We start from the raw sequence: 27,008 nt of genomic DNA, 5'->3' as shown, positions 1-27,008 counted from the left end.
CTACCCCCAGGTTTCATTATCTAGACGGTTGATTCTGAGTTACCACGTGAAATTAGTGTGTTAACACTTGTCACCATGTTGGGTATCAGTGTGTTAAAATTATTCTTTCGAGGGCCTTATAGTCAATTTAAACATTGTTAAATATGGCCTAAAAATATTACAAAAGACCCACGGTGAATCGTGCCGAAATCGCAGGCACATGAACGGTGTAAGGTAATCAAATAAACCAAGAAGTGGTTGTTGATTTGCCTTATTCTGGTCGACCTTCAACGAGCACAAACAATAAGAATATAGTCAGAATCAAGAAGCTGGTTATCGAAAATTGATACATAAGTTAGATTAAATAACCGATTTAATAACCGATAAGATTTTTTAAGCACTTTCATAACTTAATGACTGGTATACTGCACGATATGTAGCTGAAATAATTCATTTTTTTAAGAATCTAAAGAATTGTGATAAATAAAGCATTTTAGTCACGTAACATGCTTTTTCCGCTGTCAAAATTCAAAATACTATTTCGGCATAATTGACTGTACTTTATTAAGTAAACTTTAACTATTAGTTTGTGAACTTTACGTATTGGTATTTTGAATTAATTAATTTGTGTATGTGTATTATTAGAACTGACAATTCTTATTAGTTACATCTATTGGTCATAATTTTTTAAAGTTCTGAATTTCAGTAAATGGTCCACACTACCAACTTCAATAATTTAGAATTTTGAAGAAATCTGCTGCCGATGCTTATGAGAAAACACTTGATTGATATCACCCCAAGAAGAACTCGAAGAACATCCAAGTTAATGTTTTTAAACAGATAGCTCGACGCTTTAAACTATGAAATTGAAAACTTTGAATGTATTTAAAACAAAAAATTTGAACACTGATATGAATGTTTCTACTGCTAATAACCATAATCATTTATTAACTTATCTATAATTAAATTATAGGTAAATCAGGTTTGAGTAACTGTTCATTGATCATTATTCATAAACTTATAAGTAGAAAGCTGTTGACAAGTAGAAAAAGTGCAGAAAAACCTGCTTATCAATAAAATAATAACTTACATTGTTACTTAATTCTAGAAACACATTGATAGTTCTGGAAATATTATAAAAGTAACACGATAAATTTGTATGAACACATTTGTATTTGTATTGTTAGAACTAGCAATTCTCATCAGTGTCATCTATTGGCCATATTTTTACAAGTCACATTTTTAATCGCTATTACTATATGGTTATCGGTACACTCAAAATTACATCTTCAATTTTCATTATTTGCTCTGTCTGATTTGAAGAAAACTGCTGCAGATGTTTATGATGACGCCTCTCCATCTGTTGATATTGGTTGCAATGACTTGTGTATAATGATATTGATATCGATTCCAAAAGCAAACACTCTAAAAGTCAAAAAGCATAATAAGCAATGAGTTATAAGCATTATCCAATTCAAATGAATAAAGACCACGAGGGTGAGTTACAAGTTGACAAATCAACAACTGGCTGAAATCATGAATTGAATACGTTTAAAACAAAAAAAATTGAATATTGTTAGCAATATTTCTATTTCCATTAATCATTTTAAAAATGTAATCAAATGTAATCAATCAATGTAGATAAATTAGATCTGAGCCGGTAATTATTGATGGAATTATAAAAACCCTTAACAAGTAAAAATGCAAAAATTAAATCATTCTGAATTGATATTTCCTAGGTAAAGAATGATTTTGAAAAAAAAATTACAAATGATTTTGAAACAAGTACAATGATTTCATAAATAAGAAAATTGATAATACTTTCATTTACAACAGAGTTTCAGAGTAGCAAATAATGATGTTTGTTGTTAAAAGTGGAAATAAGATCATCAATAGATTTTTATTTGGCTGACCTAGGTCAAATGGCATCATCCCAAAAATTAAACAATAAATATCTTACGAGTATATTCATTAAAAACGTTTTCACATTGAACGAATCAAATCACGCTTATGGGTTTATAATGAAATATATCAATATTTCCATTAGAAACATCAGATGGCGTCTGATGTTGGTAAAATTTAATATATGAATAATGACCATCGATCCTATAAATTACACAAGTCTGCAGAAAAAAAGGCTGTTTAGGTTTTGTGAGTTAATCTCTATGTTTCTGGGTATGCTGAATCCGAAAAATGACTGCCTTTTTGTCATTGAACGTTGCGTTTCTTGATAATTTAAGTAACTATGTTAAACGAATTACTACATTAAAATAAAATAACAAACTCGAGAAATATTATTTTATTTGCAAAACATTAACGATAATATTTTTTATCTAATATATATGTCCTCGTGAAATCGTAAATCCTGGCAACCTGAAGCTTAAAATCCTTTTTGCTTTATTTTGACGATTTGGTTATAGTTTGAGTATTATTGATTAAATATTTCTCTATGACCTTCTAAAAATTCCTTCTTTTTGAGGATCATCATGGTAGTCATGAATCTTGGGTGAGTAAGCCGTCTGTCGTTGTCTGGCCCGACGAAAACATCTTCTTTCAACTTTGCTTCTGAGAGGCCTGGAAATTTTGAAACTATGTATTTGAACTAATCTCCATATTTGAGAAGTTATTTTATAAATGGCTTCATCAATCCCAAAGTTAAGTGCAACGGAGGTACAAGAACTTTATGTGAAGGTATCACTGTTTCTTGAATGCCGTTCTTTTCACCAACCTTAAGCTCCTTCGGCGGCCGACTTATTTTGGTCCAGAGATTAGCTCAGTCTCTGTTATCCCAGATACACAAAAAGCAAGGCAATTTGGTAAACCCAGCTTGTTGTCTAAGCCACATGTACAAAATCGCCGCATAGCTACCAGACATGGTCTTTTTTGAATTTGAATCTGAATCCTACGAGTTCAAGCTCCATTTCCAAGTTCTTCTAAGTTTCTTTGAGGTTTTCGAAATGACATATAAGAATGACAGCTGCAGACAGAAGAAACTTGAATTTTTCCAAATATGGTGCAGAACTCAGATTCGACTTTCTTATTAAATCATTTAGCTCGCACTGGGAAAACAGTTTCGGAGTTCTATTATCATCTAATAGAGGACTTGACGTATCAGTATGGCATCACCTTCGTCAGAATTTCGAATCTAGGACAACGTCCCAGGGGCCTTGGGCACTCCCACACTAAATATTGACGTTCTGGAATATTTCCCATATTATTTTCGTTTTCAACGTACCAAAATACATAGAAATCAGTTGAAAATACTCAAACAGCTTTTTGTTGTAGACGTGTGTTTGTTTCTAATCATCACTATTTATCATTTTACAATTTATTTGATTAAATATGATTCTTGGTTTTTTTGGTCTTGTATTGTAGGATTGTTGGATAAGAATGAAACGGTTAAGAATTGACATCATCAACAACTGACATCAACACATACATTGACACATTAGGTCTGTATTAGTAGTCACATTGTTGATGAACACGTAAACAAATGAAAAGAATAAGCAAAATAAACTCTTATCAACCTAATAATAATGTAACTTGTTACTTATTACTACAAACACATTGAAGGTTCTTGAATTATTCTGCTTTCTTAGTTTCTAAGTCAAGAATTACTGAAACGCGATGAATGTGACAGTGAATAATCGTTTCTAATCATCCTTGAATAACTTTTACAAACTACATATTAATTGCTACCTAATTGTCATGTCATTGAAAAATTCCATTACATATCACACACTTACATATTAAGTATGTTCATTATTTCCAAAAAAACTTATTATATTGCTAAAACACACACGTAATCTCTATCTGGGGGGTATTGTGTAGTTCTTTCGTATTACCTGATATTTGTCGAACAATTAAAATAATTTCCCGATTAATATTGAAATTCAAATACACTTTCAGAGATAGCAGAAATATTCGAAATATATAATTATACAATAAAAAATGTTATAACCAATTTATATTGTACATTATGTATGAAGAACAAATAAGTTTTGAGTTTTTTTATTTCAAATTATTGTCCATCGTTGGCCTAAAATTGTTCCCATCATTCAGATATATGGATTCGGCGATTTCATCTGTATAGGTTTAGAAGGAACGAATAGTAGTTGGAAGACTCAGTGGAGCTTTCTGTTTAAGCAATGTACTCATGTTTGATTGAACTTATTCGATCGTATTTGAAAAACCTGAAACCTCAAACAGATGGGAAACAGGATCACTAATACTTCAATACTTCTTTTTTTAATGTAAAGATATTTTGTAGTTATTTGTTGTTATATATATATATATATATATATATATATATAAAAGAAAGAAACAAGACCTGAAGATGGCAGATCAGATTATGCAGAAACGTCGTGAAAACATTAAAGGTTAAACATCTTCCATATGTTTACAATAATGTATATTGTTTAAATATAAACGTAATAATTTGTCACACTGCCAAAAATTATACATTTTTCTTATTATGAAATACCATATAATTCTGCTAGTGTAACTTGTTGTGGATTCACTGAATTCAAATTATTATGCGCTGGCTATACTTCAACCATTTATTATTATATGATATATTCATTTTAATAAATAGAGTAAAAATTTAGATCTAATAGAATTTAAAAGACCACCCAATTTGAAACACTCCTTACCAAATTAAATAGAAACAAAAATGTCGTAATTTTTAGAATTTTAGAATAAATTTAAAGAGATCTTTATATTTCACGTTTATTTTCATATTCTTAAATTATTGATAATAATTAATAACAAATGGTAATATTTTTTCTTTATACTCAGTGAGACTGTTACTACTGGATTAGTTGAAACAGCGGTCAAAGCAATAAGACGGCCCTCGTACTGTTGTGATAATCGCAGGTTCGGACCCTGCAGCTACATGGGCACAAATTTTTGTTTGGGATTATTTATAATCACCCAGCCTGGTCTCACGTTAGTGACCAGGCTGGGTGACTTTGAGAGTACTTAGAGATTAGACTTAGAGACCGGATGACTTTTGGAATCATCTCTAAGTTGGTCACTCGCCAAAAGAAGACTCTAAAATATAACAAAAAAGTACTATTATTCAGATCTCCCAGTAAGCATTACTAAATGAACGTAATAAGTTAAAATAAAATATAAATGTTAATGCTTTTCACATGATATTATAAAATCGTTTCATATCGTACACTCACATCAAGTTGTTGAGGCCACTATCGACATATTTTGTGATGTAAAATCTGCGTCATGAAGTAAACAATCCTTGCTGGGGGTATAGACCAGCGCATGAAATATAAAAGATAATATACAAATTTTGTATTTGCACACGTATACAAAATATTCAAGTAGTTCAGTTTTTGGGAAATATATAATAAAAACAATTAAAGGAACTGATTGCTGTAGTTATGTAGTACCTAGCAACACATAGCGCGTCATTATTTTATTTGATTTTCATAGACTTGCAATTTTTGCAAAATACATTTATTAGTTGTAAATAAATATAATAAATAATGAACTTATTACATGAAATTATTATTGTTAAATTTATAGATTTCTTTATAGAAGTAGGAAAAATAAAAATGGAAGGAAGTCTACCAGTTATATTCACCGGAGACAACATAGGCCACGTATAAGTTATGAAATATGAAATAGTTTAAAACACAAGAACTGTTAATTTACTTCAAAACGCTACTGTATTTTAATGAAAGAAGGGGAGGGACTTGGTTGAACGGTAATACAAAACGACACTGAGAGTTTTTATCTGTTAGAAAACAGACCAAACCTCTCTCGACGTCTATATTGCAGACATCTTAGTCGTTACACCGTTCAGTTTTAAAAAACATGAACCATTCTTCGAATACAATCTAGTGCCATAACAGTCGCGCGAAGTGACATATACTTAATTAATATATTGTTACTAGTTGTTGCTGTTGGCGACTAGCCTACAATTTATTGTTTATAGTCCCAATAGATTTTTTTGAGTATATATCCTGCTCAAATGTTATCCTAGGGCTCGTTATATTTCGGTATTAACATGGAAGTAAAGACTTTGTTCAAGTGAAGTCTCTGTCAGGTACCTGAATGTCACGGTAGTCATTTTTATATTATCTGGATGCATCTACAATACCTCTTACGAATTTTCAGAATTATATTTGGTTGGACTTCAAGTTCATATCGGTTTTAGCATTTGTTGACGGATGAGCAACTTATTATATAAGGATAATTGAGATTTATTTATTATTTTTGTTTCAATATCTTAATCATATTGAATTAGACACTGTCTCGGAGAAAACTGTTTCTGGTGGTTCTAAATGATCTCAATTTGTAAACATAAAATGTATTATATTATGATAATCGAGGAAATACTACCAAAATGCACAAACGTGTAAACTTTAAATGTCCTAATCAGATCATAGATCTGACATATGAATTCCTGGAAAGTAGTGAAAGTGTATTTTGCTTAATACTACAGCCAACTACTGAACAAACTGACTGCGCATCTTGATAAGAGACGAAAACTCATACTATTGCTGCATGAAAACGTTTCCGATCATACTCATGCAGCATTTTTATCATTAAAATAACATTTTTTCAGTCAGGAACACACCTTAGTGGATAAACCTCCTGGATCTTTTCTCCTTTAGATGTACTGCACACTCTTACCTGATACAAAGGATAATAGTAATAGAGTTATTTTAACAATTTAGTGGAGTAATCGAATCTCTTCTTTTGATTCACAATTGTCGTGTTAGACCCAAATTTTATCAATATTGTTTAAACGATTCTCAAAATCCCTTTAATTCATGTTAAAGTCGCATTTGAATATATTTTGGTTCTATTGTTAGCAAATACACACACTAAATATTTAACATAATACGAGTGTCAAGCAATAAGTGTGAAAATACTGATTGAGATTGTATGAATTAGTATTGTTACTAAATTTGAAAAATGGCGCTAGAAATGATAGAATTAGATTAGAATTAATTTATAAATCTGAAAAACAACCAATAGTTAGTTGATATGTTGATATTAGTTCATGTAGTTTTACTTAATTAATACTTTTACTTCATACTTTATCAAATATGTCATATTTTCTGCGGATTAAAGTATTTATATATTACACCAGAGTTCTATTACTCTACTATGCTAATAAAATTACTGTCGTCACAATATGAGCACGTATGTTCTCTAATGACATAAGTTTGAAACTTTGTTTGCAGTTCTCGATCTTGTTATTTCAACTTCAGTGTGTTTTGTGATATATCTCCAAGTATTCCACAGTATTCAAAGATTTGTGAATACATCTTCAACTGAAGGAAAAGGCGACAGGCAATAGACAAATACCATCGAACAACCACCATATTGACCTGATGTGGTTCCAGCAGACGATTTATTCTAAAACTCAAATTAGCACTTCAAGGCATCCGATATTGATTAGAATGTGAAGTATCAACAAAACAATTTAAAAAACCTACTCAAAATGTTAAATTCGATGGCTCAACGGAAACTGACCATGAAACATCCTTCATTATTAAAGATATTTCTAATAACAGATTGATTACTTGTCAGGTAAAAAAAGGGTTTTTTGGGTAGTATTGCGACTAACACTACTGCAATATTTAGATTGCGCCCAACATATTGCGTGGTTGCGATTAGGAAACATTTTTTAATAGTTAAGAATATGGAGAGGATGCTTCAGAGATTTCAACAAAAAAGTGGTATAGAGAAAAATCTAAGACGAAAACATTTCCCACAACCAAACGTAGAAAGGTAAATATGTTTTAGGAAGAGCGCAATATATTACCTCATTATTTATCCAACTTACAGGAGTAAATATTAGTCAGGAAAATGAATGAAAACTTACAATGGTGGATTAGGTGGAAACCACAAAAAACACGACTTGAACTCTATCTCATAAGTAGGAGAACATTTCATTGTAAATATAATAAGGATTGTCTCCCTCTTTATAGTTGGATATAATGTTTCACACTTTCCTACAAATTCATGACATTTTATTTAAATATCTACTTTTTGTTAATCTTACGGTTTCGAAATAAACTGGAAAACCAATAAAATCAACATCGTTCTTTCTACACGGTATCGCCATATTGCCAGAATGATGATAAAAGGCTCTGGAGACTTATGGAAAATATTCTGATTATTGTGTCGCCTCCCAAATTCTCTCAATAAATGACTAAAATAATAAAATGATCATAATACATGCAAGCACTTAATATATCGTAAAACAAATGCTACCTAGATCAACGAGACAATACCGCCATATAATAATTATCAAAATAAATCGCGCGAAAATCGCTACGATTGTATTTAAATTGGCAGTTGCAGATAAATTATCTGTACGTTTCTATAAAACACGAGACAAGTAATTGTCTCGACACTCTCTTATCTAAATCTCAGATGCCTTTGATCCTGGCTTTTATAATGCTTTATTGCTATTAGACATATTCCGATTTTGTGCGGTATCCTTAATTTTCGGTTTGGTTTGGTATACATATAGTGTTTACCAGTTATTTTTCTACACCCGTGTAACAAGCGACTAATATAATTTACTACAGTAAGTAATTTATTTATACTTAAAATCCTATATGTTATTCATTCGAAACTTGTATAAATACAATGTTGGGAAACGTTATATGCTTCAGTACACCTAGTTTTAAACAAAATGTAGTAACAGGTCCGTTTATTATCCTGACCTAGTAACAGTTATTAGTTCCTATCGGTTGGTTATCAACAAATACATTTACCTTGAATATTATTTACAATATTACACTTCCCCATATAATAATCCAACTACTATATATACAATTTATTTTCATATTGTGTTTGACATATTACTAGTAGTAGAATCAAAACTGTCACGTCTTATTATTATCTGATAAAATATATTATGTATACTTTGTATTACTATAATGTTAAAAATTTGCAACTGTTGATTAGAAAAGTAAACTTGCTAGAAGCTTAATTTTTTATATAGCATGTAATTTAATTTTTAATATATATACAAATATAATTATTATTATAAATGATAAAATTGTATGCATTAATTGTACAAATTATATAATAATTTAACGAAAGCTTTGTCATTAGTAATTAATAGCATACTCATTAATATTGAATATTTACAATTAAATGTTTAACAGCAAGCAATTGTTAAGTTACCAAATTTATACAATAACACTACTAGGATGTTAAAATATTGATTAAAAAATATTTTTGATAAAAATTCATTGTTTTAGTCAATAAGAAATAATTTAATATTTATATAGCCCCTAAATAATGAAAATGCATGCAATATTATTTTATAAATAAAATAATAATTTAAAAGAACTCTTAACATAGTTATATATCTAGTATTGCCTGTATCTATAAGTTTATTTCGTATAAGTTTTATTTCATATAAGTAATATTTATTTTTCAAGAATTATGAAATGAAATGGCTGAAATGTCGAAAACATTGTATCTTTTCTCAGGTAATTTATGAATATCCAAATGCCATGACAAAAAACTCTTTCTATGCTCAGAAACCTAAAAGCATCGAGAAAGATTTTAATTTCAAATGAAGCAAAAACGATTTCTTTTTCATGAAAATATAATTTTAACACCAAATTCATGTGACCAATATCAAATTTCCTTATTTTGGAATAATTGAAATGGCTTTCAAATATCTAGAACAGATTGTTGTTAAAAATTGTTGTTTTGATCATTATGCGTCATTTGCGTTGGTGGCTCAATTGGTTCAAGAGGCCTTTTGGCAAATTACCTCTTGGTATTCTCACCAATCTAATAATACACCTTCTACTATGTTATAGCATAGATTTTTTCAACTTTCATTAAAAATGCAATCCCTATCAGTTCCTGAAACACCCTAGTAGCCTGATTATTCTAAACTAAAGTCGGTTCAAGGTGCGTCGTCGATTGATCTTAGAAAAACGTTGGCATTTGAAAAACAATGCATTTTATACACATGGAATGACTTTAAGGGCAACGAAATAAATTTGGAAAAATAAACAACCTGATAGTAGTTATATTCTATATTAGAAAACATTAAATAATATATTACGTAATACAATGTTATACTTTAGATAATATTCTAATAATACTACTAAAAGCAATATAGGCTTGTTATAATCCGCAAATTATTACGAATACAAAAAAAATCTGAGTATGTCATAGTCAATTGCAATAACATGAAGATTTTGAAATTTAAAAAGTTCGACGCAGTTTATTTATTAATAAATTTCAGGTAAATTACAAATTTACTTTACGTTTTATGGATCTTGAAAGTACTAGTTTAAAAGGTTAGAGATATTAAAATAATTAACTGTTAATTGTTATATAACTACATCTTACATCTACGAATAAAATCGTATGGGAAAATATACCAATATACTCATAATTTAATATATTGAATGTTACCATCGTTCACTGCTCTAGTCTTTATTGCTTTGAAATGTTAGGTGCTTGCATGTCAAAACAATTGTATGATGATATTAATATACTTATCATGATGGTGTTAAACATATTTAGTTCTATACCAAAAAAGTATTTGGACATAATTATGAGATGTCTTCTAACATATTGTTAACGCTAATTACTTGTAAGTCATTTTTACAGGCTTATAAAGTTCTCAAAGATTGATTCCTTTTATTTCATATCATGAAATTAAAAGGAATTGTTACTATTGTCATGAATATGATATTTAATTCTATTGCTATTATTTTTCTTATTTTTTAAACAAGAGATACTGCCTCTAAGTTCATTTTATGAATCGACACATTTTTGTATCTTCAGATAACATGAATTCCTGCCACAACCATTTGTCGTTGATGGACTGTGTGAGTGTAAGATTGATTGATATAAGTATAAAGTAATACGAGTAGTAAAATTCATCTGATAGAATGAATGAAAGGCTTAACACCTCTGGTGGTGGCGTCTAAAGAATATTTCTAGATCATTTGGGGCGGATTTGCCTCCAAATGCTTTTTGTTTTACTTGTTGTACTCTCAATTTTATTTACATCTTTCGTGTTATTCTCATTAACTGCTTTATTCTCTGATCAACTGTTTTGTTTTTCTTATTATATTTTTCTATCTCTATAGAGAACTATATTATAATTAATCTTTATATCGGATTTGTTTTTTTGTTTTTTTTGTTAGCCTCAGTATGGGTGTTTTTTTATTACTATAGCTTATTTTCATCTCTTCAATTTGGTTACTAATGAATGCAGCAAGCATCATTCGGTTTTATCAATCTGTTTTGTTAATGAACACTTAATATTAATCATCATTTTTCTTTCTTTTTTTATTTCTTCTTATCATTATTATTTTAATATTTATATCACTTGATCTCACATTTCTAACAGATGTCAATTTTTCAATTTTAACAATTTTTAATTTTTGTATGTCGTCTTCCCTTCATTATTTTGTTTTCTCCTTTTTCTCATTATCAATTCCTGTTGTTGTACTTCTGACTAGTTTTGTCGTGTCTTCCAGATTATTCCAATAAAATGTATTTAATTCAACTGTGTCATTTAATTTTACAGCATGTTATCCCATGGATATTATTGTGAGCTGAGTGAATCGTTATCTATCTTACAAATTAAAATCTCCACTTTTGACAAATACCAATTTCGGCTTTGCTCAGAAATTTTTCTTTATTTCCATCTTAATTTGACTTACGCTTAATACTTGCGCCATGTTTTGTAAAACGTTACAAATTGATTTCAATATGTCATATATTACTAATAAAAAAAAACTAAAAAATGAGGATTCGTGTAAATTGTGTTATAATCGACGGTAATATGGATAAGTTTTTAAGATAGTGTAATTCGAATAAAGTAATTTTGGAGCCTAGTCGTAGTAAATAATTTAATCTTATTAAGATCAAATTGTTAAATTATTTTATATATAATATAACTTATATATACTTTTTAAAATTTTAATTGATACAGTGATTATTGACCTAGTAACAACTAGTTATTATTATCAGTGAATAAAAGTTCTTCACCTTGTATTTACTTCAAACATCTATTTAAAAAAAATATTTAAACAATACATTGTTTCGTTTCATATAACATATATAATAAGAGATTTCATATTCTCCTATTAAAATAAAACACTTAAGGGGTTAATACAATCATAATATTTATTTAAAATTTATATAGTTTAATGACGTTTTTGAGTAACAGACAATGTTATATTTTCATTTTGTATTTATATTAGATTTAATTTAAAATGACTACGTATAATTTAACTATACTTCTGAGAAAAGGTATCGCAATTTTTTCTTCGTGGAGTCAATAATTATTTATTAACATTTAATATTCCCAAATAGAAAATAATAATGTTGAATAAGTTTTAACATTTTTTTCCGAACAAGAACTTATTATATGCATATTTCACTTACTCCATAAATAATTTAATCAACCAATTGTGTAAATATAAAAACCAACTATGGTTTATCTGAGCTGGACCTACTGTTTATCATGGGCTCTAAAACATGGTTCTGAGATTTTCTCTAATGAATCTAAAGTGATCAACTTGAGACTAGTCATATATAAATATTTATAAGAAATATAGTGTCCACATTGCATATTTTATATTATATTATATTAATTTATACCATAATTTAAGATCCTAGCCTCAAGGAGTAGTAGATGCAATTATACGAAGAGTTTAAAAACGGATATGACATTCGATATCTGGTATTTGCTGATGATAGAGTTATATTCGCTAATACAGATATTGAAGCTTCTATCATTCTTCGTGATATAGTTCGCAGTGCAATGCCATCTTGATAATTAATGAAATAAAGACCAAAGTATTAAACGATTATCTCGCCAGTCCTTGTGCATAGCTCCGAGACTTGGACACTGTTACTGTCTGACATGTGTAAGCTTGCGGTCTTTGAAATGGGATTCTTAAAGAAAATTCTACATGTTTCTCTAGAATATCGTATTAAAAATGAACTAATTCATTTAAGATTTGACAATCAACGGATTAGTGGAGTAGACATGTCTGTGAAATCAAAAAATGAACAAGTTGAACACACCACGCAGCTTGCGGTACATGAGTTAATCGCTCGCCGGAGAAATTCGAGACAATTTGGAGTTAGAGCACGACGGGGAAGTGTCGGCTGTCATAGAATAAGGCCACGAAGAGCCGAATGAGTTATAGGCCTAAAATATCGGCCAGCTCGGTAATACATCTACTGTCTGAGAGACGAAGAGTGGAGAAATTTATCGAGTAAATTTCGCATATAAAATCGTGAACTTGGGGGACGTCTGTTTCTCTGTGAATTTGATTGTTCCTGACGAACCAGGAGGTACTGATCATTCGCCTGAGAATTCTGTTTTTAAAGACTTGAAGCCGTTCCACCTGCTAGGTGAGACGTATTTTAGATAGACACTGGAGCCGAATAAAACGACTGATCGAACCAGCATCTTGTACAGGAGAGACTTTATAGAGAGAGGAAGCCTGCTGGCCCGGTGGATAAGCGGGAACAGCAAATTAACAATACCTTGACCTTTATGGAGGGACTTTTGAATGTGGGAATTCCACCTACATTTGCGATCGAAGACAAAACCGAGATAGGTGGCTTCTTCTGACCATGGGATTTCGGCGTTCTTGATTTTAAGACGCGAAATGCTCGGTGCAAAACGCTTCTTGTGGAAGAAGATGGCCTGGGTTTTCTGTGGGTTGACCTGCAACCTCCAGAAATGTAACCACTGGACCGTCTCATGCAGTTGTTTTTGAAGTCCGCTTCGGATGTACGGTGCTACTCTTGAAGAAGCAAAATAAGCAGTGTCGTCTGCGTAAAAAGCTGCCTCAACTTGTGGTCTCCTAGGGATATCTGAAAGAAAAATATTAAATAGAGCGGGTGCCAGGGTGGAGCCTTGTGGAACTCCTGCGTCGATGGTTTTCCGGCTAGAGAGAATGTCTTTAATCTTCACCTGGAACGATCGTCCTGACAGAAATGATTGACAGAGCTGTTAGGTCATCAGGTAGACCTAATCGGATGCATTTCGTCATTATGCCTTCGTGCCAAATCTTGTCAAAGGCTTTGGCTGGGTCCAAGAAGACCGCTCCAAGTTTTTAACTATCAGTTAAAAGCACAGTTGGTTTTTGCGGAACGGCTGAGTGTTTGGCACGGAACCCGAATTGCTCATCTGGAATGATATTGTTAGCTGTTTATTGGTTAAGGTTGAGCGCGGACTATGGATTGACGTTAATGCTGATCTTTAATCTGTAATAAAAGCGCTAGTTAAACTCATTTATCGCACACACAATAATATCGCATATCATGTATTTAAAATTTTATTGATAATTATCGTAAATATTAAATTATATATATTTTGGTATTTTGCAGATGACTACCAAAATCTTTAATGCTCTAACCAGGCGGAAAACTGATTCCGAAGATGAGTCTGCAACTAAAATGGACAGATGTTTGAATCTCTTCGATTTGACAGCTCTAGGTGTCGGATCAACTTTAGGTATAAGCATAAAAACTATGATGATTGAGGTTTAAGTTTCTATAATTATCTGATCTATCTAGGTCTTGGTGTTTATGTATTGGCTGGATCCGTGGCGAAGAATGATGCGGGGCCCGCAGTTTGTTTATCGTTTTTGGTTGCTGCCGTAGCTAGTGCATTTGCAGGTGAGTGATCGACTTGAGTAATAAATTTACTAGAAGTCATTTAGTTTCATTATGATTGACTCATTTTCTACTATTCGTTCAATGTCTATATTTACGAAATATTATATCTACGTGGGTTATGCTATAAGTAACTTACACTGAAAAAACAATCATATGAAAGTCTAACATAACAACCGATGCCTTACGTCCCTTCTAAAAATATAGTCCCGCTCCAACCACTCAAATGAAATTTTAATTTCACCAGTGACATCATTGTTAATTATTTTCTATCGAGTAATTTTTCAGACTCAATAGATGCTATATCTGATGAATATGGTGGTTACATATAGAGCTAGTATTTTAATGGAATAGTTTTTTGGTGGTGATCGGCCTAATTGTTTAGATGGTACTTATAGTCTGAATACTCTGTATTAATACTGTCTTCATCACAAAAATGTATCTATGATATTTTTAGCGACAATGTCAGCCTATGTTTTTTTCAGTTTTCAAGTAAAACTAACTCGAGATTTAAACTGTTATATATCTGTCATATTCTTTGACAAATCCACGCTATACTACCAGTTATATATCGACCTCAAAAATAATTCCGATTGTTTTTTAACATTTGTCATTTAATTCGTCAATTGTGAACTATCTCGGTAGCCATCTTGAGAGAAGTATTTTTCGTATGCCATATTACCAATTGAAATATACTATTTCTCCAGGATATTTTTGTGGGGATATAATTGTTTATTTGAAGGACCTACATTAAATGTTTTTCAGTTTAATGTCATTAATCGTTTCGTATTTCGTAATGTACTATTCGATATTCATTATCCTATTGTAAAAATATAGGAGTTTATCTGGCTAAATGGCAGCTATTTCCAGATTTTGGCAGCTATTTTGACGGTATTGTGTAGAAGATTATATTTGTGAAAAAAATATCACTTTTGAAAAATAACAACAATCTTTCTAACGTAGGCCAGGCGTTTATCGTACAGACCACGTTTTTATCTAAGAAATACATATTCTCATTCATTACCTGTTTATCAGACTGCAAATTTAAAATATGTTAAATTATTATAATATTTATAGAGTTTAAGATTTCATAACTCTTGTTATGACAGCCCAAAAACAATAAATAATAGTTGGTTTGTATTATAAAGAAACCGTTATAAAAAAATAAGATATGTAAATGAGTATGTATATAATTTGTGGCTAAATTCAGCTGTTAAAAATTAATAATTAATTTTCATTAATAATACATGAAAATGAAAATTGTTAAAAAGATGAAAATAGGATAAGAAAAAAGTATTATAAAGAAAAGACTAAAGTATCTTGGCACAATAACATTTGTTTATAGTAAATCAAAATTACTTTCCAGCCAATCCACTAAAATATTGCTTCTCAGAAATAGAGATCTTGAATGAAATAAACAACGTAAAAAATATTTTTTTAATATTCAAGTCAATCAAATGTTGAAAAACACAAAACATTTTAGAGTTTTACATTTAAAACAAACGGCTGATATAAAACTAGACCCTAGACATATATCTGCAGATTTAAAGATTAAATAATATTAGATATACAACATTTTGTAATGTTGTTGACCTTGACGTGTCAAGATGTTATTAACGGCGAAATAAATGCTCTTATTTATAATGGCTATTTAAAAAAATAATAACATCATATCTTTTGAATTATAATAAATGTGATTCATATGATTATATTATGTATTATAATATGATTTAATTATTTAACGAAAATTTTAAGAGTAAATTAAAACGCAGATGCAAGTTAAATTGAGCATACGTGAATTTAAAATAAGTATCAATATATCTTGAAAATCTTCTCCGGCAATAAAAATAGCCACTTCATCCATTCTTTGTAATTCACTCAGACATTTTTCATTAATTCACCTCTTCGCGTGCTCACCGGTGTTTTGTCAGATCTGATGACAATATTATAGCTGTCAAATGGCATTCGATTCAATACTATTTTGAACATTTTGACTATATTATTGTTCTTATGAAGCAACTTTTGTATTTCTGGGAAAACAGTTCGCTTCACTGTTGTTGTGTGAGCACAACGGCTATGAATTTCCGCATACGGATTTACATAAATGTATTATGTATTTTTGAATTTGCTGATTAATGATCTGCATCTGTTGATGGTATCAGCACTCCTAATAAGTAATACATCTGCATTTGTCTCTGCATGTTGTATTTTTGATACAAATTTGACTGTTACCAAAAATATTTGATGATATAATACACTGAAAATGGGTATGAAATTGTCCTGTAGAATAGGCGTTGCGCCAAACGACGTCATTACAAATCAATTGTTATATTTTTGAATGTTGCCTAAGAAGTGGTTATCATTTTCCGTCTCAAAAACTAATGAACCTAATGGATCTGATGTTGGAACTAATTGTGACAATTTTACTTTTCTACTGATACAACATAATGCGCTGCATTTTAATACCTTCCAATATTGACAAGCGCTTACCATTTCCAAACTTGTAACTGATTTGTTAGCACCATATTTACTGGTTTGTTAGTGGATTGCTGCTTTTTCCTGGATCACATGAACACTGGGTCTGCGGAATCGTTCAATTTCACTTTGTCGTGCTCATTGTTGTTGTGTTTGACGTACACGAACTCGGTTTTAGACCTATCCATTTAATTTCCAGTCACTTTCGAACTCAATTGTGACATGCCAATACAACTATTATTATTTTCTGTATCTTTGTCTTGACACTGATAGTGATAAAATAAAAGAAAAATTCGCGCACTAAATTTTTGACAACAAATGTGAAATGCCTTTATAAAGTGTGCTTTATCGTACGAAAGCATACGTATTTCAACTTTAATCTTAGTAAAGGTTTACTTAACAGCAATTAGAATACGATTCTAAATTACCGTTAACAGACCGTTATGTCATATTTGGCTGAGTCATTATTTTTTACATGATTTTCATGTTATCTAATCGAATCTATCAAAAAATACCTACACGTTTGAAGTATAAGTCGAAGTGTGAAGTGTAAGTTGTAAAAATGCTGAAAAGTTATTTTCAAAGTCAAATTGTCTTTAGTCAGTATTCAACATTTTTGGTCATAAAATATATTTCCGAACGCATCCATAGATATTTGACAACCAACAACAATGTGGATCCCTAATAACAATGAAACTATGAAATATATATGAAAGCCTTTATTACAAAATAACCAAAGCTTATATTTTATTTGATGCGTGTTTTTACAGCTTGCTACAACCATTTTTGATATATGATAAACGTTTGTATGGAGATATACGTATTTTAGTCACGACAATCTCTTCGTTTTTTTTGGTGATTGGACCTACTTATTAATGTGGGCTACCTTCCACATTTCTCGGCATTAAACCTACTAGTCAAAGTCAGTGACCAAGTTAGAGACCATCGGAGAAGACATCAGCCGGGTTACTGGGGCCGGGATGGTTATTCGTTATCGGATTTTGTACTGTAGAGACATTTACAACTACAATCACAATATATCGATCCTGGCAACCTAGTACATAGACGACAAAAATGGACGACTATTTAAAGAGAGTTATTTTTTTATGAGTATGAACTATATATTGGATATAACAACTGAAACATAAAGGATTTCTATGTATCCCTGAAAATTATTTGTACTGTAGAATACCACAACCAATTGAACTGACTGGAATAATTTGATGAGAGAAGGTACTAATAAAAATCCTAATAACTTATTGTATATTTATGGAACAGTAAAGCATTTAATCTTCCAAATAGGTGTTTTAGTTTGTTTCAGCTATTTCATTTCAGCTATCAGTTTTCCAAGTAATTTCTTGAGTTTTATTCATAAATAAATATTTATAACTAATAATTTTCAGTTCAATTTTTAATATAATTTTGATAATGTAAGTTTTGTGGCAATAAGATATCAAGGTAATAGAAAAAGGAAAATATGAAAGAATTGTTGTGCTACCAAAGTATGCCTACTAGCTCGTAATGTCGTACGATAAGCGTCTTGAACGATGAATGGAGTTCTCAATGCATCCAAGTTTCCTTACAATCGTGACCCACCATAGAGTTTAGCAACTCCGACAATAATTAATATTTCAGAAATTTGTTTCCTGATGCTGAGTGCAACTATGGACAAATTTTGGATTCGGATTTCGGATAGCAGATATGATAAATCAACAAAGTGGAAAACTTTATTTCAACGTTTTCACGTTCTGCGGTCTACGATAAAATTATAATTGTTCCAATATTGAGAAGAGGAAATAGTAAAGACTCTAACTAACCCTAAAGACTCTGACTGCCCCAATACTAAAAAACTGAAAATCATTATTTACATTTATTGTAAATGTGTATTGTATCTATATATGTATATTGTATCGTGAATGTATTTTATGTTTGAATTTCAATTGAAAACATCTCTAGGTAACAGTGTAAAATCAGACAAGGAATATCCACCCCAGTCCGCCAGTAAATGTTAACTAGGCTGTATAAAACTCGCATGTCTTCTAGGATGATCTCTAAGTTGGTCACTCATCAGGTCCAGTACATATAAACTCTAGTTGGTACGAAATATAGTGAAAATATTATCGATAACAATGATATTTAAAATATTCTCTATATATGGAAGAAGACATTGATTATTGTTATTTCATTTAAAAACAAACAATGGGGTAGTTTCTTGAAAACTTCGCTCATGGCTTGTTTTTTGTAAATTAGTTCTAAAGTGTTCTTTAGCATAATGGAAATACTGATTCAGTATTAATTTATCTAGACAAACCAAGGTCTTACATCAAGATATCACTCAAAATTAACTTCAACATTACGAAAATGTGAAATATTTTTCTTCTATACAGATGTTCTTACTTTCCACCTCCAATTCATAACTTTGCGATAGAGTGAAAACCTACCTTCTTTTATATTTTTCGTCGATTTCTTCTCTTGGACCTTGTTTTTCGTTAATGTTTAGAAGTGAATCCAAACTTACAGTACTATGCGAAAACAAGCTTTTGTTGATTTTAGACAAGAGCCATGGACACTCTAAATCTTGAAGATATTATTTTAATTAGCTAAACGTAAAGTGAATATTTCATAAAATATTTTTAACAAAAAAATTGAACCGACTTAAAAAAATAAATAAAGAACTCAATAAAAATTAAAATATAATAAAACTTAGATTTTTAACACAAAAAACATTTTAACATATAACATTTTAAAATAAAATATGTACATAATAATCGCTGAAATAACTAAATAAAAATAATAAAAAACCTTTTTTAACCTATCTACCACGCGAATATATATTCTACTATATACACACAATTTAGCTTAATACCTACCTAAACCTATGTATCTATTTACAATATTATTTTAAGTACTACCAACTGATCACTTTGAAGTAGGTGCCGAACCCACTAGCCACTATTGTTAAACTACCTAACTCACCTAGGTTTTTACAAATGTTCTAAAAACTAAACAACAACAAAAAGTCATTATTCCCGCCGGGAATCTAACCCGCGACCTCATTTTTAGAGCTAAACGCTTTAACCATTACACCATACAAACAGTTGTCTACAATGTTTTTGTACAATGTTCTTAGATAATGTAGTTTAGGGTAAATGATGTGGCTCGGTGAATGGAGGTAAATCGAAATGAAACAGTGGTGTTTACATAATGTGACCGTTATTTATTGGCAATATAAAAAAATATGAAAATACAAATAATAAAACGGATGGCAGCGGAGTTACCTGTTGACGAGGCTTGGGCAGTCGATGGTGGCACGTCTTAACCAAACGAGGGTTGAGCACTGAATAACCGAAATACCCTTCAGTAATATCCCAGATAAACGTCTCGGGGTTGCCGCCAGCTATTCGGTGTCGGGTTCCAATTGGCACCCCGCCCGTGTTCAACATCTGGGATTATATTTCTGGGTATTTTGTAGACCGTTATTCCACGATGTAAAATTCGACATGCCTCAATTCGCTACAGTAGTTAAGGTGGTTAATATATACATACATACATATATATATATATATATATATATATATATATATATATATATATATATATATATATATATATATATATATATATATATATATATATATATATATATAGCCGAACCTCCTTCTTTTTCGAAGTTAATTAAAATTTTCTCATATCTATGTTTTGTATGAAATATTACTCTTGAAATCTCAATTTAAAATAATTCAAAATCATATTGTAGATTATTTACGTCATGATGAATTCGAAATGATGGATTAGAATTATGAATGATTAATCAGCAGCAAATCCATTATTAATCGAAAAATATGAATTATACATTTACATAAATGTACAATACTTCCTTGAAAAATTGCAGCCTTGGAAAATTACTAATAATGTACTTCCATAATTCTTTTCATATTTTAATGTAATTTTGATTTATTCCGGTGTGAATCATTAAAGTATTGAGTCAAATGATATACAACCATATATTTAGTGACGCAAGTATACACGTAAACCACGAATATAACGTAATTTTGCAATGGTAGAATCGATCTAAAACTAATTGCTACAGACAATAGTAACTTGGAAATCCCTATATAGAGTATGTTGTAATTGAAAATAATTTTGTTAGAAGTATTTTTCGCTTGGATTGCATATAAATTTGAGGTACAATAATGTATATATTTACCGCAATAGAGTTTATTATTTACAAGAATTAACGAAAATTAGCAGAAATATAATTTAAAAAATCTTGTGAATACAGTTTTGTAATTTTTGAAGTATAATCCATCAAGATTATCTATTATAAACATGATCTTTAGTTTTTATATCGATTTGACAAAAATGTATTATTTCCTTGTAGGAGGTTTTGTTTATAATATCAATTACACAGAATAGACAGAATTTATATAGAATCAAATATTATCATTTGTATAATTCGTAGGTTATATATTAAATGCATCCTGTTTGATTATGCCAACTAGACCATGAAGAAAACTTAATTACATCACTGAGGAATCTCCAGTTCTTCAATTAGAATCAGTGAAATACCTCGGAATTCATTTCAATGGTAGACTAAATTGGAAAGATCATGTTAGTCAAAACGGCAAAATGATCAAACTCAAAATTAATCAACTCTGCTGGTTGGTTGTGAACGTTTAGTGATTTATTGGTCAATAACAAAGCCTATGTAGTCTAAATTGATTAATTACTTGTGTATGGGGTATAAAAATGGTATTGCACTAAGAAATCGATCCGACCAGAAATCCAACGCTGCCATAAGAAATTAATTAAGATTCTTTGATTCGATTAAGTACCAAAGCTTAATACTACGTAACCAACAAAGAACTTTACGATTACTCCGAAATCAAATGTATCCAGGAAGTTATCCAAGATTTCTCTGTAGAACCTGAAAGAAGGTTACTAAATCTCAGCAACATAATTACTGAACAACCAGATTATTGAAAGAAATAAAACCACACGTACCAACTTGTATAAAGTGTATCAGTGAAACTATTTAGCTTAATTTAAATTTATCCCGCACTCCTTATTATTGAAAATTGATCCGAATGCAAAATAAAAATAGTAATATATAATTAAGATTGTACTAAGCGAATATAATAAAAGATGTAAAAAGATCTAAGTTGCCTTTCGATGGATTATACATGTAAAATGTAATATAATCAAGGTATTTACAACAGTAGAGTTTTGACAAATTGAAATCAAAGCCACGTGGTTGAATTTGATAAGATAAAATAATTATCGAGAGAAACATTAGTAAATTATTAAGTGTCATTAGATATAAACTATAATATTTTCATGTTCTAATTGACTCTTAACTTCAAACAAATATTGTGTTATTCGATAAGTTCATATGATATTCTTTTTTAAAAACAAGAAATTTTATAGAAATCTGTCAAACCTTTAATTAAGTTGAAGTATCATAGCATTTTTTACGATGGAATAACTGAATGTCTTGAAATAACCAACATAAATTTATGAACAATTTTTAAGAATATATAAAGACTCTTCTTCCAATATTACAGAGGAGGTAAGTTTGGTCAATTCCCCCTCAAAACTCTGAGAATGATTGATAATACACGCATTAAATGAACATTTCCATTGTATAATCCGCCATATACAATTGGGTTTGCATATTGGACATACATCACCAAGGTCATTCTAAAGGTCAAAATACCTCTCTTCTAAACATCTCCAAGGCTTTTGACAAGGTTTGGCACAGACCTATAATTTTGAAATATTAGATTGTGGTCTTGGCGAGAACCTTCTTCAATCCTTCTTGAAAGATATAACTTTCCAATGTAAAGTTGGCATCTCAGTTCTTAACGAGTTCTATGTAACTTTCCATTCAAGAGAAAATAAGTACATATATGCAGATTACACCGCCTTTTCCTGCGACAGCGTCATCTACAACACACCAGAAATAGAACTGAATCTAGCCGTCAAGTGGTTCAAATTTTAGCGGCTACAGATACATCCAAAGAAAACGCAGGCGATTTTTTTACAAACAAGGAGGCTTCCATGAATACCAGTTTCATAGAAAAAGCTCCGATGAAGTGGCCCCAAAAGAAGCACAGTTTGACCTACAATTCAACTGGTGTGTTCAAAACCAGCAGACCCTTTTCAAAAGTAATGACGTTTATCATTTCTTATATCCCATCTTATATCACGTTAGACAAAAAGCAAAACACATTAGAACCAAAATAAAATAACCATACTGGTTAGTCGGAAGATACTCTCAACTTGATCTAAAATCAAAGAGGTTGATCTATAATACAATTATAAAGCCAATATGGACCTATGGGGTGCAAATATGGGGTTGCACTAAAAATTCAAATCAGTTAGTCATACAGCGCTGTCGAAACAAGGTTCTTCGATTGATTACCAATGCCTATCGCTATCTAACCAATGAAGAACTACACGATGACCTGGAAATCAAATGGATTTGCGAAGTTGTGCAGGATTTCGCCTTAAAACACGAAAGAAGATTACTAAATCATACTAACGTGGAAGCAATATAACTGCTGGACAGCGCGCAGGATGTCAGGAAATTGAAACGAACAAAACCATACGAAGTTGTGTGAACATTTAGTGTGTAATATTAGTGTAAACTATAGCTATAAGTTAATAATTAATAAATAATTATAATATTATAATTGAGGAATACATACTGATGTATTTTCTGGCACTCGTCTTGCTTGTTAATTAATCCAAGTACATAGGAAAAGTAGTAATAAATTAATTGTAAATTAAGATTGTACTAAGCGTATCTAATAAAGATGTTATAAAAAAATATCCCATCTTATACAAAAAAGCAAGCTTTCAATTTCGATGAAAGCAACTCTGTATAAATTATTAAGATTCATCTATCTCTAGCATATCGTTTTTATTATACTTGAAGACATGCAGAAGTTGGAAGGAAGTAAAATCCAAGCAACCCTGAAGGCATTCTTCTATATTAAGAACTCCTTATCACATTGAGGAGCTGTTATCCCCTTATAAAAGGGTTTCCCACAGTATTGTGCGCCCATTTCATAATCATAGTTATGCCTTCTAATTAGTTATTCTGTCCTGGACAGATAGTCCACCAACCCGTTGTCAATCTTCCTTCAAATAAACTTCTTCATCAATTGATTGCAAAGACAATCAACTTAATTGAAGTAGAGAAAATCAACTATAAAAATACTAGAAAAAATGGATTGATTACTTTAAATAAGATTAAGTCAAAAAAGTTACTGAAACTTTTCCAAATTGTTGAAATATAAGGAGTATTCATCAAATTTAGCTCTTCTTCTTTAGACTTCTGTTAACCAGACTGTAACTTAAGTAGAAGAAGTTAATTTTGACTATTTAGAGTTCCTCTTCAGAAACAGATTCCGAAATTTAGATCACTAAGCCATATATGTTATATGTCGCGACCATTACGGCCTGGTTTGGTTTGGTTAGCCGTTCAAGTTACCTGTTTTTCAATAATCCCAATGAAATCACCTTCATATTTCATAACTTATAATATCATAGATCTTTTACATTGAAATGGTGTTGAACCAGCAATGCATCATGACAATAAGTTGCAACTTTCCGTTAAAATAAAATAGATTTCAAGCAATGAATACATAAAATTATTTCATTTTTATTGCTGTTACAAAGCAGCTTTATTGACAGTGACAGTACTCCGCTGGCCACTTTATTCTCTATTTACAATATATTTTTACATAATTATTTTGAAATAATATTTGTTTCATTCTTGATTCACTTATTGACTTCAGAAATGTCTAAAAATGTTAAAAGTAATTCAAAAACAAAAATACAGGATATTTATGGTAGTGTTTCGAAATATTAAAGAATATTAACCAATATAAATCCACTATCAACGTTTGATAATATCGTATTTTAAAGGTTATATAGGTGTATTGAGGTGCAAATATAAACACAAGATTCTCAGTAATAACAAATAAGCGTACAATCCACCGCTGTCAAAATAAAGTTCTTACATTAATTATCAATGCGTATCGCAAAAAAGAACTGCGCGATGACCTGGAGATTATATATATTGGCAAAGTTATCCAAGACATAGCGGAAATAATAAGAATATTGAAAGGAGCCAAACCACATGAATTTGTATAAAGGGTATGTGTTACTTTAACTTAAATTAGTCTAGTTTAATACACACTCGTTTTGCTTATGAATTCTTGAATGTGAATGAGTTCAGACGAAAAGTAAAATTAAACTAAAAAAACGTTTCTAATAAAAGATGTTATAAACAAATATAGGCTGAGGCTGAGTCTCTATAGTCTATTATTTATTATGACAACACTCGATATATTCAATTATTGTAACTAAACTAAGCGTTTTATAAAACAATTGGATATCTAACTCCGATGTCCTTAGAAAGATGAGAAAAATTGAAATCTAGTAGTATATTTGTAAAAGACATTTTTAACAAAAGCATTAACATAGACAAAAATAACGAAAAGCTCTTCTGGATTTTAATACAACAATACAAATAACTATATTAAGAAAAATATTTTAAGTCTTTAAATGTGTCATTTATATATTATAACGATCGCATAGGTAGATAACGTTATCTTATCACAAATTACAAATTAATTTATTTGTGACTGATTAATAAATGTCAAGTTGCTTATATCGTATTTATTCAAATATATTAGAATTTTCAAAGAGTGTTGTAGATAAATCAAATATATAAATTTTAATACTTTAAGGCAATTACGCGCCAAGTTTTAATCGATTAATCAAATATTATCTCGAAAATCTAAAAAATAATGATATTTTTATAAACATGAAGTAGTTGATTTTTTCTAATAATTAGTGACATTTCAAGTATTAATTAAATTGATTTTTTAATTATAATTAAATAGTTAAATAAATCGTAACTAGGTACCAAACTATAATTACAGAAAAATAAACGTTATCATATCTGCTTATTTTCTTCTAAACTGCTAAAAACTTCTTATTTTTAATAACAAAAAACTCAAAGAACAACTAATAAATTATGATCATTTTGAATAGAAGCACAAGCAGCAATGTTTTACTTACTATAAAAATACTTAATTGTAACCCAGTAAAGTAAAAAATTTCAAGAAGGGTTACGTTGATTCTTTAATTTAAAAAAAGTGTTATTGAATATCCTCTGAGGTTATCGAAAGAAAGAAGGTACGTACAAAGTTTTCACATTTTTTTATAATGTTATTGCTGAGGTGATGTGACAGAAACTCGAAAGTCGTTCAGTGCAAAAGCCATCCAGCTTGCTTTTTAAGCACTGACCGTAGCATATAAGACATCGTAGAAATATAGTGGACAACTACTTCTGTGGTGTAATGGTTAGAGCGTTCAGCTCTTAAACGGAGGTCGCGGGTCCCTGACGGGGACAGTAACTTTTCGTTTTAGTTTAGTTAGAACATTTGTCAGATTTAGGTAGCGGACCCCAGGGCCTGAAGCGTTCCTTATTTTCAATCATTGTTTCTTTATTCCTACTTTTCCTCATACGAGCTAAATAAGGTTTTTGTTTATTTCTATTTAGTAATTATAATGATTATTATGTACATATTTTATTTTAAAACGTTTATTTTGTGTTAAAAATCTAAGTTTGGTTATTTTTTACTCTTTACTGAGTTCCTTAACTCTATTCAGTGATTTATCTCTAACTTGTCTTTTCTAACATATCTAAAAATATGTTAATTTTTATTTAATAACTAGCTGACCCGACAGACTTCGTCCTGTCAAAAAGATTTGTAATGTGGCACTTTTTGTGCCTACGTATTTTAAAAAATTCTCCTGAACAGAACCATCACCCTGGTGATAGGGCGTTGTGAATAAAAAATAAT

The 27,008-nt window shown here is 30.3% G+C and overlaps 1 protein-coding gene across 1 annotated transcript in view; it reads left to right on the top strand.

The window, feature by feature from the left end:
- The window catches only part of LOC143190741 (high affinity cationic amino acid transporter 1), a 65,437-nt gene that overhangs the window by 12,042 nt on the left and 26,387 nt on the right, over positions 1-27,008 (top strand). The window contains exons 2-3 of the mRNA XM_076395284.1: positions 14,362-14,488; positions 14,551-14,652. Coding sequence (XP_076251399.1) covers positions 14,362-14,488; positions 14,551-14,652 — 229 coding nt within the window. The remainder of the gene's footprint in view (positions 1-14,361; positions 14,489-14,550; positions 14,653-27,008) is intronic.

Source organism: Rhynchophorus ferrugineus, unplaced genomic scaffold, assembly GCF_030347505.1.
Source record: "Rhynchophorus ferrugineus isolate W39M unplaced genomic scaffold, kcgeb_rfMv2 rfM2, whole genome shotgun sequence".
Taxonomy (NCBI): Eukaryota; Metazoa; Arthropoda; class Insecta; order Coleoptera; family Curculionidae; genus Rhynchophorus; species Rhynchophorus ferrugineus.
Note: the sequence above shows the minus strand (reverse complement) of the source record. Positions and strands in the feature narration are given on the sequence as shown.